This window comes from Cinclus cinclus, chromosome 2 (genome assembly GCF_963662255.1).
Source record: "Cinclus cinclus chromosome 2, bCinCin1.1, whole genome shotgun sequence".
Taxonomy (NCBI): domain Eukaryota; kingdom Metazoa; phylum Chordata; class Aves; order Passeriformes; family Cinclidae; genus Cinclus; species Cinclus cinclus.
Window position 1 is genome coordinate 115,415,917 of NC_085047.1, and position 16,942 is coordinate 115,432,858.

Genomic DNA, 16,942 nt, shown 5'->3' on the forward strand with positions numbered 1-16,942 from the left:
TCCCAAACAAAGGCTCCAAAATTTTCCACATTCCCAAACAAAGGCTCCAAAATTTCCCACATTCCCAAACAAAGGCTCCAAAATTTCCCACATTCCCAAACAAAGGCTCCAAAATTTCCCACATTCCCAAAGAAATGAATCCAAAACTTCCCACATTCCCAAAGAAATGAATCCAAAACTTCCCACATTCCCAAAGAAATGATTCCAAAACTTCCCACATTCCCAAAGAAATGAATCCAAAATTTCCCACATTCCCAAACAAAGGCTCCAAAATTTCCCAGATTCCCAAAGAAATGAATCCAAAACTTCCCACATTCCCAAAGAAATGAATCCAAAACTTCCCACATTCCCAAACAAAGGCTCCAAAACTTCCCAGATTCCCAAACAAAGGCTCCAAAATTTCCCACATTCCCAAACAAAGGCTCCAAAATTTCCCAGATTCCCAATGAAATGAATCCAAAACTTCTCACATTCCCAAAGAAATGAATCTAAAATTTCCCACATTCCCAAAGAAATGAATCCAAAACTTCCCACATTCCCAAACAAAGGCTCCAAAATTTCCCACATTCCCAAACAAAGGCTCCAAAATTTCCCAGATTCCCAAAGAAATCAATCCAAAACTTCCCACATTCCCAAACAAAGGCTCCAAAACTTCCCACATTCCCAAACAAAGGCTCCAAAATTTCCCACATTCCCAAACAAAGGCTCCAAAATTTCCCACATTCCCAAACAAAGGCTCCAAAATTTCCCACATTCCCAAACAAAGGCTCCAAAATTTTCCACATTCCCAAACAAAGGCTCCAAAATTTCCCACATTCCCAAACAAAGGCTCCAAAATTTCCCACATTCCCAAACAAAGGCTCCAAAATTTCCCACATTCCCAAAGAAATGAATCCAAAACTTCCCACATTCCCAAAGAAATGAATCCAAAACTTCCCACATTCCCAAAGAAATGATTCCAAAACTTCCCACATTCCCAAAGAAATGAATCCAAAACTTCCCACATTCCCAAACAAAGGCTCCAAAACTTCCCACATTCCCAAACAAAGGCTCCAAAATTTCCCAGATTCCCAAAGAAATGAATCCAAAACTTCCCACATTCCCAAAGAAATGAATCCAAAACTTCCCACATTCCCAAACAAAGGCTCCAAAACTTCCCAGATTCCCAAACAAAGGCTCCAAAATTTCCCACATTCCCAAACAAAGGCTCCAAAATTTCCCAGATTCCCAATGAAATGAATCCAAAACTTCTCACATTCCCAAAGAAATGAATCTAAAATTTCCCACATTCCCAAAGAAATGAATCCAAAACTTCCCACATTCCCAAACAAAGGCTCCAAAATTTCCCACATTCCCAAACAAAGGCTCCAAAATTTCCCAGATTCCCAAAGAAATCAATCCAAAACTTCCCACATTCCCAAACAAAGGCTCCAAAACTTCCCACATTCCCAAACAAAGGCTCCAAAATTTCCCACATTCCCAAACAAAGGCTCCAAAATTTCCCACATTCCCAAACAAAGGCTCCAAAATTTCCCACATTCCCAAACAAAGGCTCCAAAATTTTCCACATTCCCAAACAAAGGCTCCAAAATTTCCCACATTCCCAAACAAAGGCTCCAAAATTTCCCACATTCCCAAACAAAGGCTCCAAAATTTCCCACATTCCCAATGAAATGAATCCAAAACTTCTCACATTCCCAAAGAAATGAATCTAAAATTTCCCACATTCCCAAAGAAATGAATCCAAAACTTCCCACATTCCCAAACAAAGGCTCCAAAACTTCCCACATTCCCAAACAAAGGCTCCAAAATTTCCCACATTCCCAAACAAAGGCTCTAAAATTTCCCACATTCCCAAAGAAATGAATCCAAAACTTCCCACATTCCCAAAGAAATGAATCCAAATCTTCCCACATTCCCAAACAAAGGCTCCAAAACTTCCCACATTCCCAAAGAAATGAATCCAAAACTTCCCACATTCCCAAAGAAATGAATCCAAAACTTCTCACATTCCCAAAGAAATGAATCCAAAACTTCCCACATTCCCAAACAAAGGCTCAAAAACTTCCCACATTCCCAAACAAAGGCTCCAAAATTTCCCACATTCCCAAACAAAGGCTCCAAAATTTCCCACATTCCCAATGAAATGAATCCAAAACTTCTCACATTCCCAAAGAAATGAATCTAAAATTTCCCACATTCCCAAAGAAATGAATCCAAAACTTCCCACATTCCCAAAGAAATGAATCCAAAACTTCCCACATTCCCAAAGAAATGATTCCAAAACTTCCCACATTCCCAAAGAAATGAATCCAAAACTTCCCACATTCCCAAACAAAGGCTCCAAAACTTCCCACATTCCCAAACAAAGGCTCCAAAATTTCCCAGATTCCCAAAGAAATCAATCCAAAACTTCCCACATTCCCAAAGAAATGAATCCAAAACTTCCCACATTCCCAAACAAAGGCTCCAAAACTTCCCAGATTCCCAAACAAAGGCTCCAAAATTTCCCACATTCCCAAACAAAGGCTCCAAAATTTCCCAGATTCCCAATGAAATGAATCCAAAACTTCTCACATTCCCAAAGAAATGAATCTAAAATTTCCCACATTCCCAAAGAAATGAATCCAAAACTTCCCACATTCCCAAACAAAGGCTCCAAAATTTCCCACATTCCCAAACAAAGGCTCCAAAATTTCCCAGATTCCCAAAGAAATCAATCCAAAACTTCCCACATTCCCAAACAAAGGCTCCAAAACTTCCCACATTCCCAAACAAAGGCTCCAAAATTTCCCACATTCCCAAACAAAGGCTCCAAAATTTCCCACATTCCCAAACAAAGGCTCCAAAATTTCCCACATTCCCAAACAAAGGCTCCAAAATTTTCCACATTCCCAAACAAAGGCTCCAAAATTTCCCACATTCCCAAACAAAGGCTCCAAAATTTCCCACATTCCCAAACAAAGGCTCCAAAATTTCCCACATTCCCAAAGAAATGAATCCAAAACTTCCCACATTCCCAAACAAAGGCTCCAAAACTTCCCAGATTCCCAAAGAAATGAATCCAAAACTTCTCACATTCCCAAAGCAATGAATCTAAAATTTCCCACATTCCCAAAGAAATGAATCCAAATCTTCCCACATTCCCAAACAAAGGTTCCAAAACTTCCCACATTCCCAAAGAAAGGCTCCAAAACTTCCCACATTCCCAAAGAAATGAATCCAAAACTTCCCACATTCCCAAACAAAGGCTCCAAAACTTCCCACATTCCCAAAGAAATGAATCCAAAACTTCTCACATTCCCAAAGAAATGAATCTAAAACTTCCCACATTCCCAAAGAAATGAATCTAAAATTTCCCACATTCCCAAAGAAATGAATCCAAATCTTCCCACATTCCTAAACAAAGGCTCCAAAACTTCCCACATTCCCAAACAAAGGCTCCAAAACTTCCCACATTCCCAAACAAATGAATCCAAAACTTCCCACATTCCCAAAGAAATGAATCCAAAATTTCCCACATTCCCAAAGAAATGAATCCAAAACTTCCCCCATTCCCAAACAAAGGCTCCAAAACTTCCCACATTCCCAAACAAAGGCTCCAAAATTTCCCACATTCCCAAACAAAGGCTCCAAAATTTCCCACATTCCCAAACAAAGGCTCCAAAATTTCCCACATTCCCAAACAAAGGCTCCAAAATTTTCCACATTCCCAAACAAAGGCTCCAAAATTTCCCACATTCCCAAACAAAGGCTCCAAAATTTCCCACATTCCCAAACAAAGGCTCCAAATCTTCCCACATTCCCAAAGAAATGAATCCAAAACTTCCCACATTCCCAAAGAAATGAATCCAAAACTTCCCAGATTCCCAAAGAAATGAATCCAAAACTTCTCACATTCCCAAAGAAATGAATCTAAAATTTCCCACATTCCCAAAGAAATGAATCCAAATCTTCCCACATTCCCAAAGAAATGAATCCAAAACTTCCCACATTCCCAAAGGCTCCAAATTTTAAAACCTCAGTCTTCATATTAATTTTTTTTCCTTTTCTTCCTGTGGATTCAAGAACTTCTGACCTCGACCAATTCCCAACTTTTCTGCACCAGTTTGAGCCCTACTGGAAACACCCAAGGAATTTTCACAGGGAACAGGAAAAAGTGGGAAGATTTGGGAAAAAAAAAACCCTTGGAAAATGTGGATACTCACCCGTATTTATCCACAAAGGAAATGCTTTCCCTGGTGAAGAACAGAGACCAGAGGATCCTGATTTTGATCACGTCACAATATTCCCTTAATTTCTCCAGAGGCTTGCTGCACCACACCTCACAGGGATCAACTCCTGCCAGGGGAAAAATGGGAATTACAGTGCACAATTCAGGCTTTCCAAAGTGCCAGGAAACATGAAAATTAATTGTTATTGCTGCCATTGCAAAGGGTCAGTAAATATTAAAATTAATTCTTATTTCTGCAATTTCAAAGTGTCAATAAATATTAAAATTAATTGTTATTGCTGCCATTGCAAAGGGTCAGTAAATATTAAACTCAATTCTTATTTCTGCAAATTCAAAGTGTCTATAAACATTAAAATTAATTCTTATTTCTGCAAATTCAAAGTGTCTATAAATATTAAAATTAATTCTTATTTCTGCAAATTCAAAGTGTCAATAAATATTAAAATTAATTGTTATTGCTGCCATTGCAAAGGGTCAGTAAATATTAAAATTAATTCTTATTTCTGCAATTTCAAAGTGTCAATAAATATTAAAATTAATTGTTATTGCTGCCATTGCAAAGGGTCAGTAAATATTAAACTCAATTCTTATTTCTGCAAATTCAAAGTGTCTATAAACATTAAAATTAATTCTTATTTCTGCCATTTCAAAGTGTCAGTAAATATTAAACTTGTTATTTCTGCCATTACTAAGTGTCAATAAATTTTTAAATCAATTGTTATTTCTGCCATTACAAATTGTGTATAAATATTAAAATTAATTATTTCTGCCATTTCAAAGTGTCAGTAAATATTAAATTTAATTGTTATTGCTGCCATTTCAAAGTGTCAATAAATATTAAAATTAATTATTTCTGCCATTTCAAAGTGTCAATAAATATTAAAATTAATTATTTCTGCCATTACTAAGTGTCAATAAATTTTTAAATCAATTGTTATTTCTGCCATTTCACAGTATCAATAAATATTAAAATCAATTGTTATTTCTGCTATTACAAATTGTCAATAAATATTAAAATTAATTGCTATTGCTGCCATTTCAAAGTGTCAATAAATATTAAAATTAATTGTTATTTCTGCCATTACAAAGTGTCAATAAATATTAAAATTGTTATTTCAGGTGTTCCCAAGTACCAATAAACACTAAAATCAATTGTTATTTCTGCCATTACAAATTGTCAATAAATATTAAAATTAATTATTTCTGTCATTTCAAAGTGTCTATAAACAAACTCAATTCTTATTTCTGCCATTTCAAATTGTCAGTAAATATTAAATTTAATTGTTATTGCTGCCATTTCAAAGTGTCAATAAATATTAAAATTAATTATTTCTGCCATTTCAAAGTGTCAGTAAATATTAAACTCAATTGTTATTTCTGCCATTTCAAAGTGTCAGTAAATATTAAAATTGTTATTTCTGCCATTACTAAGTGTCAATAAATTTTTAAATCAATTGTTATTTCTGCCATTACAAATTGTCTGTAAATATTAAAATTAATTATTTCTGCCCTTACAAAGTGTCAGTAAATATTAAAATTAATTGTTATTTCTGCCATTCCAAAATGTCAATAAACAATAAACTCAATTTTTATTTCTGCCATTTCAAAGTGTCAATAAATATTAAAATTATTTGTTATTTCTGCCATTACAAAGTGTCAATAAATATTAAAATCCAGGATTATTTCCAGCCTCTGATCCTGACAAACCAAACCAAGGGAGTCTGAACACTCTGAACTCCCCTGGCAACTTGAGGGAATTTTTAACTGGAAAAGGGAGAGAGGATTTATATGGAATTAAAAATAGGGAGCTGCTGGAAGGCTTTGTATTCCTGTGTTCCCAATTAAGATAAAAATGCATAAATGCAGCCTCCTTGCTGGGCTGGAAGGGAACTTTCCAGGGAAAACATCAGCCCCTTCCATGAATTATCCAGGAATTAGTCAGGATAATAAAACCAGGGCAACAGGACACAGAACCATCAGGGCTTGTCTTCAAAAGCCATCCTGATTCAGGGCTCTCCCAAAGCATCCTGCACTTCCCAGAATCAGCATGGAACAGGGAAGGGTGGAGGCAAATTAAAAATTAAATTGGGCCATTGAGGCTTCAGGCCCTCTGGAGGAAATGAAAAGGAAAATTCAGATTTTTGGGGTGGTTTCAGGTACTCTCAGAGCAGAGCAGCATCATCTGAGGGTCTGAAAACACACCCAAAAATAAATAAAACTTCCCTTGCCACAGATGTTCATCTGTTTATTCCCACAAATCAGGGGGTTGTGCAGAAAACACAATTTTGAATTTGAGCCACCTGCTTTTCTGCAACTGGGAGCTTTTGTTTAACTATTACTGCAAAAACTCCCCTAAAAAAAAAAAAAAAAAAAAAAAAAAAACCAAAAAGAAACAACAAAAAAAAAACAAACCCTGGAACTTGTTTTTAGACCTACACAGTTAAAACACAAGCCTTGAATCTCCACCCTCACAACACTAATTAAATTTATGTAAATATTACTCAGCATTTAAGTTATACTGGGAAAAGCAGATGAGAATTGTTCCAGGGTAACAGAATATAACAATATTTCAGAAATAAGAATGAACTCATTTGCAGGCAAAAGAAGGGAAAATAAAAGCAAACAGCAATCCAAAGATCCAAGAAATGGAATATTGTTTCCATACCTGTTTTAGGATTAGGCAGCACTGGCTGTCCAAAAGTTCCTTGACCCTAAAAAAATCACATTACTTACATATTTACACATAATATATTTACATATTTATCATTTATTATATTGCACAGCCAAAAAGCAAACAAATAAACCCAAGCCAGGAACAAAGAAACCATTTTGTTTCAAGAAAGAAAAAAAGAATATTTACCTGCATCCCCATTAAAAAAAAATGGCCATAGGTTCATGGTTGGGAATAGACAGGAAAAGCTTTACTCATTTATATTTTCAATCACACTAGAAGAGGATTCTAGGAATTAATAATTAAAAATCAGGCAGCAAAATCATGTTCAAGAGTACCTGATAAAAAGGTTTAAGAAGGCTACACAGGTCTTTTAAAAATAATCAAAAATAATAATAACGTCTTGACAGTGAATGTAAGTTTAAATAAAACCATGAACAGCAAAATAAGAGGAGATTATTTAGCATTTCATGCTACTTTTAAGGGGTTTAAACCTCATTTGAGCACCTCAAGCTGAAGAAGAAATTATTTATTCTGATTTATAGATCCCTACAAAGTCTGTTATTTTAACAAACATGGTAAATGCGTGATTCAATAAACACTCTATACCACAGGAAAGGCTGCATTATCATTTCACAGAAATGCAGAAATTATATAATTCATGTATTTAACAGGCCAGGACACACACAAAAAAAAAAAAAATAAAAGAGGGGAAAAAAATTCCAACTTCAACTTAAAAATCAGCTCATCTTGAAAGACAACTGACAAGTTTTGAAGAGCTTGGTTCTGGCAGCAGCAAACACCCAAAAAGTTCTTCACTGATAGAAATAAATTCTGAATGGAATCACAGCTCTGCTGGTACCAGTCCCTTGGAAAGGCAGAGCTTTACAAAGGAGAAATTCAATTTATCTGTGCTTTTAATTCCTGCTTGGGGAGGACAAAAGGCCACACTGATAACTCCCAACGAGCTCTGCAAGCAGCACAAATATGGAAATTAGGGATTTCTGAGATTCCTCAACCACAACAAGAAAATCAACAGTCCAGGAAAATATTCCTGGAAGTATGGAAGCAGAAAAGAGCTGCAGTTTATCCAGAAAAAGCTCAACAGTAACTGAGAGGGAAAGTTCATCAGGAACTGGAGCTACAGGGCACAGGGAATGGTTCCCACTGCCAGAGGGCAGGGCTGGATGGGACACTGGGAATTAGGAATTGTTCCCTGGGATGGTAATGAGGGGCTGGGATGGAATTCCCAGATTTGCTGTGGCTGCCCCTGGATCCCTGGAATGTTCAGTTCCAGGTTGGACACTGGGGCTGGGAGCAGCCTGGGACAGTGGGAGGTGTCCCTGCCATGGCAGGGAGTGGAACTGGGTGGGATTTAAGGTCCTTCCCAGCCCAAACCAGTCTGGGAATCTGGGGTTAAACAAACAGAGCCTTACTTGGACAAAGAAATGCATCGGATTGGAAGAGATCAGAAAAACAAAAAGGGGCAAAGCTGGAGTCACTGTACAGAGCTGAAATGCCAGGAACCAAGAGCTGGAATCCCACAGCCCAGGAGCTGGAATCCCACAGGCCCAGGAGCTGGAATCCCACAGGCCCAGGAGCTGGAATCCCACAGGACCAGGACCTGGAATCCCACAGGACCAGGACCTGGAATCCCACAGGCCCAGGAGCTGGAATCCCACAGGCCCAGGAGCTGGAATCCCACAGGCCCAGGACCTGGAATCCCACAGGCCCAGGACCTGGAATCCCACAGGCCCAGGACCTGGAATCCCACAGGCCCAGGAGCTGGAATCCCACAGGCCCAGGACCTGGAATCCCACAGGCCCAGGACCTGGAATCCCACAGCCCAGGAGCTGGAATCCCACAGCCCAGGAGCTGGAATCCCACAGGCCCAGGACCTGGAATCCCACAGCCCAGGAGCTGGAATCCCACAGCTCAGGAGCTGGAATCCCACAGTCCAGGAGCTGGAATCCCACAGGCCCAGGACCTGGAATCCCACAGCCCAGAGCTGGAATCCCACAGGCCCAGGACCTGGAATCCCACAGCCCAGAGCTGGAATCCCACAGGCCCAGGAGCTGGAATCCCACAGGCCCAGGACCTGGAATCCCACAGCCCAGGAGCTGGAATCCCACAGTCCAGGAGCTGGAATCCCACAGCCCAGGAGCTGATGGCTCTGCAGTGACAGCCACTGAGAGTGCCAGGCTGAGCCCAGGAATGGCCACAGGACCAACAGGTTGGGCAAGTTCCCCTGCCCAGGTGGACTCATCAGTCACCCCCTGGGCAGGGGTCACAGGCTTTGGGCTTTCCCTCAGTTTGGGGTTTTGGCAAGGGAATTATGGACAGTGGGAGGTGCCTATCCAGGAGTTTGAGTTCATCAACACTGGGAATGACTCCGGAGATCTGATTAGAAAATCCCAGAACGATATGGGTTTGAATGGACCTTAAACCCCATCCCATTCCACGGGCAGGGACACCTTCCACCGTCCCAGGCTGCTCCGGCCCCAGTGTCCAACCTGGCCTTGGGCACTGCCAGGGATCCGGGGGCAGCCACAGCTGCTCTGGGAATTCTGTGCCAGGGCCCGATCTGGGTGAAAACTCCCCTGGAACATTCTGCAAGTTTCCCATCCAGTTTCACTTACCAGGTCAAAGTAGGATGGATCATCTCCAAAATGAATAAAAGCTGCAAGGTCGGATTTGGACAGAGGATCGGCCATGGCTCATCACCCTGAGAGAAAGAGACGAGTAACACACCAGAGGGAGACAAGTGAGTAACGCGAGCTGTGCAACGCTTCCAAGGATCACACCACTAAATCTCACTTTGCCTGGGTTTTGGGAAAGCTCTGGATTCGTGAAAACAGAGTTCAGTGCTGACACCGGCCATCCTAACCCATTGACTAACTCTGTTCTACACCCCACCAGGTCCCCGGGGCGCTGCCTCACCCCCGACAGAAAGATGAGGTATTTTCTCCCTGCCGGCTCAAGAATCTGCATCCCCGGAATTCGGGCTCCATCCCGGAACGCAGAACTCCCCGCCCCGTCCCAGCAGCTCCCGGGCTCTCCCCCGCCCCCACCCAGGGGTAAACCCCAGGGCTCGCCGCTGCCGTGCCTCATCCCGCCGGCACCGCCCGATCCGTGCCGGTGCGCCAAGATCCCGGAGCAGCTCACGTGTACCGCGCTCCGCCTTGGGCGGGCCGCAGGCGCCCCTCACGCTGCCGGACACTAACCGGGCAGCGAGCGGGGGTCCCGGGCTGGGCGAGGCGCGGGGGAAGGCAGTGGAAGGCGGCCAAGCAGCTACCGCTCGCTCGCTCCACCCCTGTATCCATCCCTGTATCACTCCCTGTATCCATCCCTGTATCCCTCCCTGTATCCATCCTCCCCGCACCCTCCGCTCCGCTCCCGCTGCGTCGCCGCCGCCGCTCCCGCCGCCCCAGCTCGCCCCGCCCACCGGACGTACCGCCCATTGGCCGACCGCCCTCTGACGTCACGAGCCGCGGCCAATCCGCGGGCGGCGCGCCTGCGCGCGCGGGGCCGGATGCGGGCGGTGCGGAGGCGGATGCGGGAGTTGCGGTAGGGAGCGCCTTCCTCCTCTTCCTCTTCCTCTTCCTCCCCCCTCCCTCCTCCCCCTGCTGTTCCAGGCTCTGGAGAGCAAAGGGGCAGAGCCCGGCGCAGAGTGGGGGGGTGGAGGGTGTGGCTCCCGCACCCTCAGGTACAATGGGGTCCTCCGGGAGTAGCTTCCCGGGAAATCTCTGACATCTCTGTATCCCGTTCTGAAATCTCTGACTCCCTGTATCCCGTTCTGAAATCTCTGACATTCCCGTATCCGGTTGGGAAATCTCTGACGTTCCCGTATCCGGTTGGGAAATCTCTGACATTCCCGTATCCCGTTCATCTCTGACGTTCCCGTGTCCCGTTCTGAAATCTCTGACATTCCCGTATCCCGTTCTGAAATCTCTGACGTTCCCGTATCCCGTTCATCTCTGACATTCCCGTGTCCCGTTCTGAAACCTCTGACGTTCCCGTATCCCGTTCATCTCTGACATTCCCGTATCCCGTTCTGAAATCTCTGACATTCCCGTATCCCGTTCATCTCTGACATTCCCGTATCCCGTTCTGAAATCTCTGACGTTCCCGTATCCCGTTCATCTCTGACATTCCCGTATCCCGTTCTGAAATCTCTGACGTTCCCGTATCCCGTTCATCTCTGACATTCCCGTATCCCGTTCTGAAACCTCTGACATTCCCGTATCCCGTTCATCTCTGACATTCCCGTATCCCGTTCTGAAATCTCTGACGTTCCCATATCCCGTTCTCCTCCCTCCCCGTGGAGTCCAAGGGAAGAACCCGGCATGGTTGAGAACTCTCCGGCCCCGCTGCCCGAAAGGGCGATCTATGGATTTGCGCTTTTTCTGGGCTCGTGGTTTGGCTTCAGTGAGTATCCCGCAGCTGGACCCATCACCCCCAAGTGTTCCTTTGCTGCATTCCCATTTTAACCCCCCCTTTTTTTTTTTTCTTTTTAACTCGTGTCAGACGCATTTTCACATTTCACCATTTCACCAAGCGCCGGAGGTAGTTGTGGTGTTACCTTCCCCATCAAAATAATGAAAAAAAATATATAAATAAATAAATAAATAAAGCCAATCTGGTCAACAGAGGTGGAATATATTTTGGGTTCTATCAGGTTTTCTCTTCATTCTCAGGACCAAGGTTGGAGAGGGTAGAAAACACTTTTTCAACACGACAAGGTGCTGCAGATATCTTTTAGTGCAGGATCCTGCTGTGAGAAACGAGGGGGAGTTGGGTTCAGCTCCTCTCCCCATCCCGTGAGAATCAGGAAGGATTTTCAATAACTTTTCATTACAAACACTGCAATTCCCTCTGTTTTTCTTCCCATTAAATGGCCACTGTGAGATCATTTTCTGCTTTACTATTATCCCTGTTCAGATTCTTTTGGCTTCTTTTTATCGAGGTGTTCGGGGTGGGGGGGGGGGTTTGTTGTTTTTTTTTTTCTTTTTTTTTATTGTTCTGCAGTTTAACTTGGAATAAACCCTTGTCTGTCTTCATAGGAAAGCAGGAATTAAATGTAAAAGCAAATATAAAACTGATCCTGATCCCTTGTGACCAGGTACTGGGCAGGATTTGTGTCTGAGAGGCAAATTCTGCAATCTTTTGGGAGAGGTATTTTGGTTTAAAGGAAAGCAAAATTTAGGAATTCTAAAACACCATCAGTCTTATTGTGAATTTTTAATTTTGTTGTGCAGTTTTGTACCTTATCTGGGCTTATATTCCTGAGACTTGGCTGTTCTCTCTGGGACTGACATACTGGCCTCAAAAGTAAGTTCAGACAATAAAACTCTTTAATCCTAATTATTTTCAAATAACAAAACATTTTTCCTTTTTAAATAATGGCCTTGCATTAAATCCATTTTCCCCTGATGATAAAGGGCTGTAATGTTGCTGAAGCATTTTTTTTTAAGTGCAGCTATGGTGAAAATGTTTCATTGTGCCATGAAATAAATAATATTGGGATGTTTTAGGTTAAATGTGGCATTTTGCTTTCAGGAAGTTTGCTGGTGGAAATACAATAAACATTAGGCCATAATTTAAAAATAAACACCTTTTTAAAGGAATTTATCTGATGGTTTGTCAGCAGCTCCAGTGCAGTCAGGATCCACAATCAGAAGTGTTGTTTCTTTTCCTCTTGGAGAAATTCATCACAGATACAACACCAACATTAAAACTCATTTATTATTAAGCCTTTGTTGCTAAATGTAAGATTTTCAATCCCTTTTCTCAGATACTGGGCAGTTGCTCTGCCAGTTTATCTCCTGGTGGCTGTGGGAATTGGCTACATTTTGCTTTTTGGGATTAACATGATGAGCACAGCTCCACTCAACTCCACTCACACCATCACAGGTAATTTTACTGCTTATTTAAAAGTTTGATCCTTCACTGACAGTTCTGGAAATCTGTAGAGAATAAAACCCAAATTTTAAGCCTTTAAATATTTGAGTTCTTGGAAGTCCTTGTTGGGGTTTTCAGCATCCTTTAAATGTAGCTAAAATTGTAATGTTGCTCTGTATGGTTATATAAATATTGTTGAAAGAAAAGGATCTGGAAGGTATGAAATGTTCTCCTTATCTTTTGTAGATAACTTTGCAAAAAAGCAGCAGCAGAAGAAATTCCAAGAGGAGGCAATTCCAGCACTGAGGGATATTCCCATCAGTGAAGTCAACAGGATGTTTTTCCTCCCTGAAAAAGTGATCTGCAATAGCAGATAGTTGTTATTAAAATCTGTTTGAACAAAGGATTACTAAAACTTACAGAGGGACACTTAAAACCTCACCAAACTAAAAATAAAAACTCTTTCAGCTTCTTTTTCCCCTGAATTTCTAATTAAATTTATTACTATTATTATTATTATTATTATTATTCGCCTTAATAACCTGCATTTGCTCTAAAAATTATGCCCTCAAAATTTATCTGGTTATTCATCATTTAAAAAAATAAATAAATAAATAAAAAGTGTGTTTAAAAGTGTTCTGTTACTTGCAGCTTTCTGCTTGGAATTCCCCTCTGAGAGGGTAAAAAAGCAACTTTTAAACAGAGTTTAATTCTGTTTCTCTTTAAATTCAGGGAGAGAAAATGTGTTGTGCCAGTCAAACGCTTGAGGACCTTTTTTAATTATTAACTGGAAGTGTTTGCATTGTAAATATATTATTTGCCTTTGTAAATATAAATAAAACGTGGCTGATTTTTCTGTGCTCATCATTTTCCTGTGGTTCTGGGGGGTTTCTCCTGGGTTAAGGTGTATAATCCTCCATTTTCCTTCACACAATTCTTTATTCAACCAAATCTGTTGATCCCCCACCCCCCAAATGATCAGATTTATCAAAAATAATGCAGGTGGGTTGGGAAGATTTGCTGAAACAAATCTTGAAATTGCTTTTTTGAACTTGTTTTTAAGAATACTGAAAACAAAGTTCAAGGAAATAGCTGGAAATACAGGAACTGGCAGGTCCACGCTGTTAAAACCCAAGGTTAAGCGGCTCAGATATTTTTTTAAACAATTTATTTTTTATTTCCTTTCTCCCAAGTGTCACAAATTCAGGTGTTTCCAGGACTCAATGTAATTTTGGTCTATTATAAAGCCCAGTGAATAGAACCTCATTCTTTATTAAGCCCGTGCCCAACTTCAGCTGAGAATTTAGTTTAAAATGTTATTATTTCATTCAAAGATAATAAATTTTTGAGAATTTGTGTGAAAAATCTTACATCACTTCTTTAGAGATCTATTAAAATGATCATCAGTTGCTCTGGAAAGCTTTAAGACTTGGTAACAATCACTTTGGCATAAATATAAATCTGCAGTTGGTTGGGTTTTTTGCCCTGAATTTGAAGGAAAAATCTCCACGTTCAGTATTCCAGGTAGGATTAAAGCACGTAGGGAAAAATTGAAGGGAAAAAATGCTTTTCAACGTTGCAATTTGAAGTACTGAATTTGTGGTGGGGACTGTATAAAAATGAATTTGTGTCTAAACTAGAACAGTGTTGATTTGTGAGGTAGTTTTAACTTATTAATGAAGTTTTGGGGTTTAATTTGCTGTTGTTTCTCAACACTGCCACCATCCTGTCCTTTTATGAATTCTCATTAATCATTTAATCCATTAAACCACGATTTTATGACCAGCAGATGTGAAGATGTGTTTGCTCTTTTGCCACTCCTCTAATCACGTTCCAGACGTTGAAGCATTGACTGCAATCTTTTTTTTTTCTTTTTTTTTTCTTTTTTTTTTTTTTCCCCTGTGTGTTTTCCACCCCTTTTTGCTTCCTGAGAGAGCAATTTCATTTGGAATTCCGACGTGACAACGAGTGAAGGCCACGTTTGGGATCATTCGATGCAAGGATTAATTCAGTCCCTTGTTAAGGATGCCCAAATCCCTTCAGGATCAAGGAAAGCTACTGGAAAATGCTGTGAGAAAACACAAATTAAAGGATGTAAACCTTGGGCAAAGATTGGGATCAGGGGTGAATTTAATTTCTCTGCAGACCCCACAGTTATGGGAGAAGCAACGGGGGCTGTTTGTTCAAGGGAAACTTGCAGGGGTGAAACTCAAATCTTTGCTTTTCTGTCACTGCTGCTTCAGAGACACCGTGGTGAACTTTTCTTCAACTTGGGCACGTTTGACACATCAGAAATTGCCTCTGGGAGCAAAATCAAACCAGGTAATGTGGGGTTTGGGGGCCAAAATATGTATTTTGGGGAATTGGGGATCCACAGGTCTTGCCTGTAAGAAGATGCACAACTCTGCAAAGAGGAGAGGAGGTTTTTTTTTTTATGTAGATTTATATGAATTTTGCCTTAGGTATTGAGGGAAAAAGAAAAAAAAAAAAAAAAGCCCCACATGGTTGAACGGTGGTGCCTCTCTTTACAAAACATCCCTGGATATCAGGTGTCCATTGTTCTCACAGACTGAGGGGAACCTAAATAAATAAAAGGCAAAAAACCCCTAAATTTGCCCTCATTTTCACCTTTCTTCCTTACTGATGGCACAACTGGTAGAGTTCAATGCAGTTCATTGTCCCTGCTGGAATAAAGCCAGGGGTGAAACTTCAGCTTTGCATTTAAATGCAATTTTTGGGGTTCTCCTGCAGTTTTTATCCTGTTGGGGGCGGATGATATTTTACACCTCTTGCTGTGAAGATCATCTGGTGGGGCAGGGTCCCCCAAGGTGGGGGGGGAAGGAAAACGTGGGAATGTGTCACCATAAAATAACCAAGGTCCCTGGGTTCCAATGGAATGGGGCTGTGCCAAAGGGGAGAACAGAGCTGGGGCTGCCAAATTTGTGTCCCTCTCTTCTTTCCAACTCGGCAGGAAAAGGAAGGATGATAAAAACATGGAATGTGAGGATGCTCCCAGGGCTGGAGCAGCTGTGCTGGGAGGAAAGGCTGGCAGAGCTGGCATTGTTCACCTGCACAGGAGAAGCTTTGGGCTGAGCTCAGGGTGGCCTTGCAGGGCCTGGAGGAGCTGCAGGAAACATGGAGAGAGACAATTGCCAAGGGATGGAGGGACAGGACACAGGGAATGGCTTCAGAGTAGCATTGCATGGGATACTGGGAATTAGGAATTGTTCCCTGGGATGGTAATGAGGGGCTGGGATGGAATTCCCAGATTTGCTGTGGCTGCCCCTGGATCCCTGGAATGTTCAGTTCCAGGTTGGACACTGGGGCTGGAGCAGCCTGGGACAGGGGGAGGTGTCCCTGCCCACTGGATGAGCTTTAAGTTCCCTCCCAACCCAAAGCATCCCATGATTTCCCTTGAGTTAAGCAGATAAAATTCTGCTGTTCCCTAAACGTTGCCCAGACCATCCCAAAATTATTTGGAGCAGGAGGAATTCTGTCAGCCTGACTGGATCATCCCAAACTCCCACTGTGTTTGGGCAGGGGGAGAACAGGAGCAAGGACAACCCGAGACCCTCTGACATGAAATAGAAAGCTGTAATATTAACATTAAATGTTCATCTGTGCTAGGGGGTCTATAAATATGAAAAATGCAACAAGTTTCTGAGAACTTCAATTTCATTTGTGGGTGAAAATCATAAAACACTTCTGCCTTACAAACAAAATACTTGACTGATCTTGCGTAATTTTTTTTTTTTTTTCACCTCACTTGTGGGCACTTGAGCCTGAGTTGCTGAAATGTTGAACTCAGAGCCCTTCTTGTTGAATTTGCAGTCAGCTTTCACCCAGCTGGGATGAATGGGGGGTTTTGTACCTCTGCATTCAGGAACTGAAATGTGGCCTGGGGAGAACAAAACGTTTTGGAAGGATTGAGTTTAGTTCTGCCAGTTCCCTTCCAGAGGGGTTGCCAAAGTCAGTTTTGTTGGGATGCTGTGCTAAGGATGAAAAGCAGCTGATAGATGTAGGCAGCACAGAACCAGTAACATTAAATAGGAAATGTTTCAGTGAATTGGGTGGATTTTGTCTCTGGAGCTCAAGAAGCTGCTGTTGGGAACGTTGCCTTTGCTCAGTTCTGCTGC

At 41.7% G+C, this 16,942-nt stretch overlaps 2 protein-coding genes across 2 annotated transcripts in view; one reads left to right on the forward strand and one right to left on the reverse strand.

The window, feature by feature from the left end:
* TTC3 (tetratricopeptide repeat domain 3) overlaps window positions 1-9,619 on the reverse strand; it is a 69,588-nt gene extending 59,969 nt beyond the window's left edge. The window contains 3 exon segments of the mRNA XM_062488191.1: window positions 4,209-4,341; window positions 6,900-6,945; window positions 9,545-9,619. Of these exon segments, the coding sequence (XP_062344175.1) occupies window positions 4,209-4,341; window positions 6,900-6,945; window positions 9,545-9,619 (254 nt within the window).
* Window positions 9,620-10,464: 845 nt separating this feature from the next.
* On the forward strand, window positions 10,465-13,670 carry PIGP (phosphatidylinositol glycan anchor biosynthesis class P). The gene is made up of 4 exons (XM_062515233.1): window positions 10,465-11,333; window positions 12,164-12,236; window positions 12,700-12,818; window positions 13,053-13,670. The coding sequence occupies exons 1-4, from the start codon at window positions 11,252-11,254 to the stop codon at window positions 13,181-13,183; spliced, it is 405 nt and encodes a 134-aa protein (XP_062371217.1). The 5' UTR covers window positions 10,465-11,251; the 3' UTR covers window positions 13,184-13,670.
* Window positions 13,671-16,942: the final 3,272 nt, after the last annotated feature.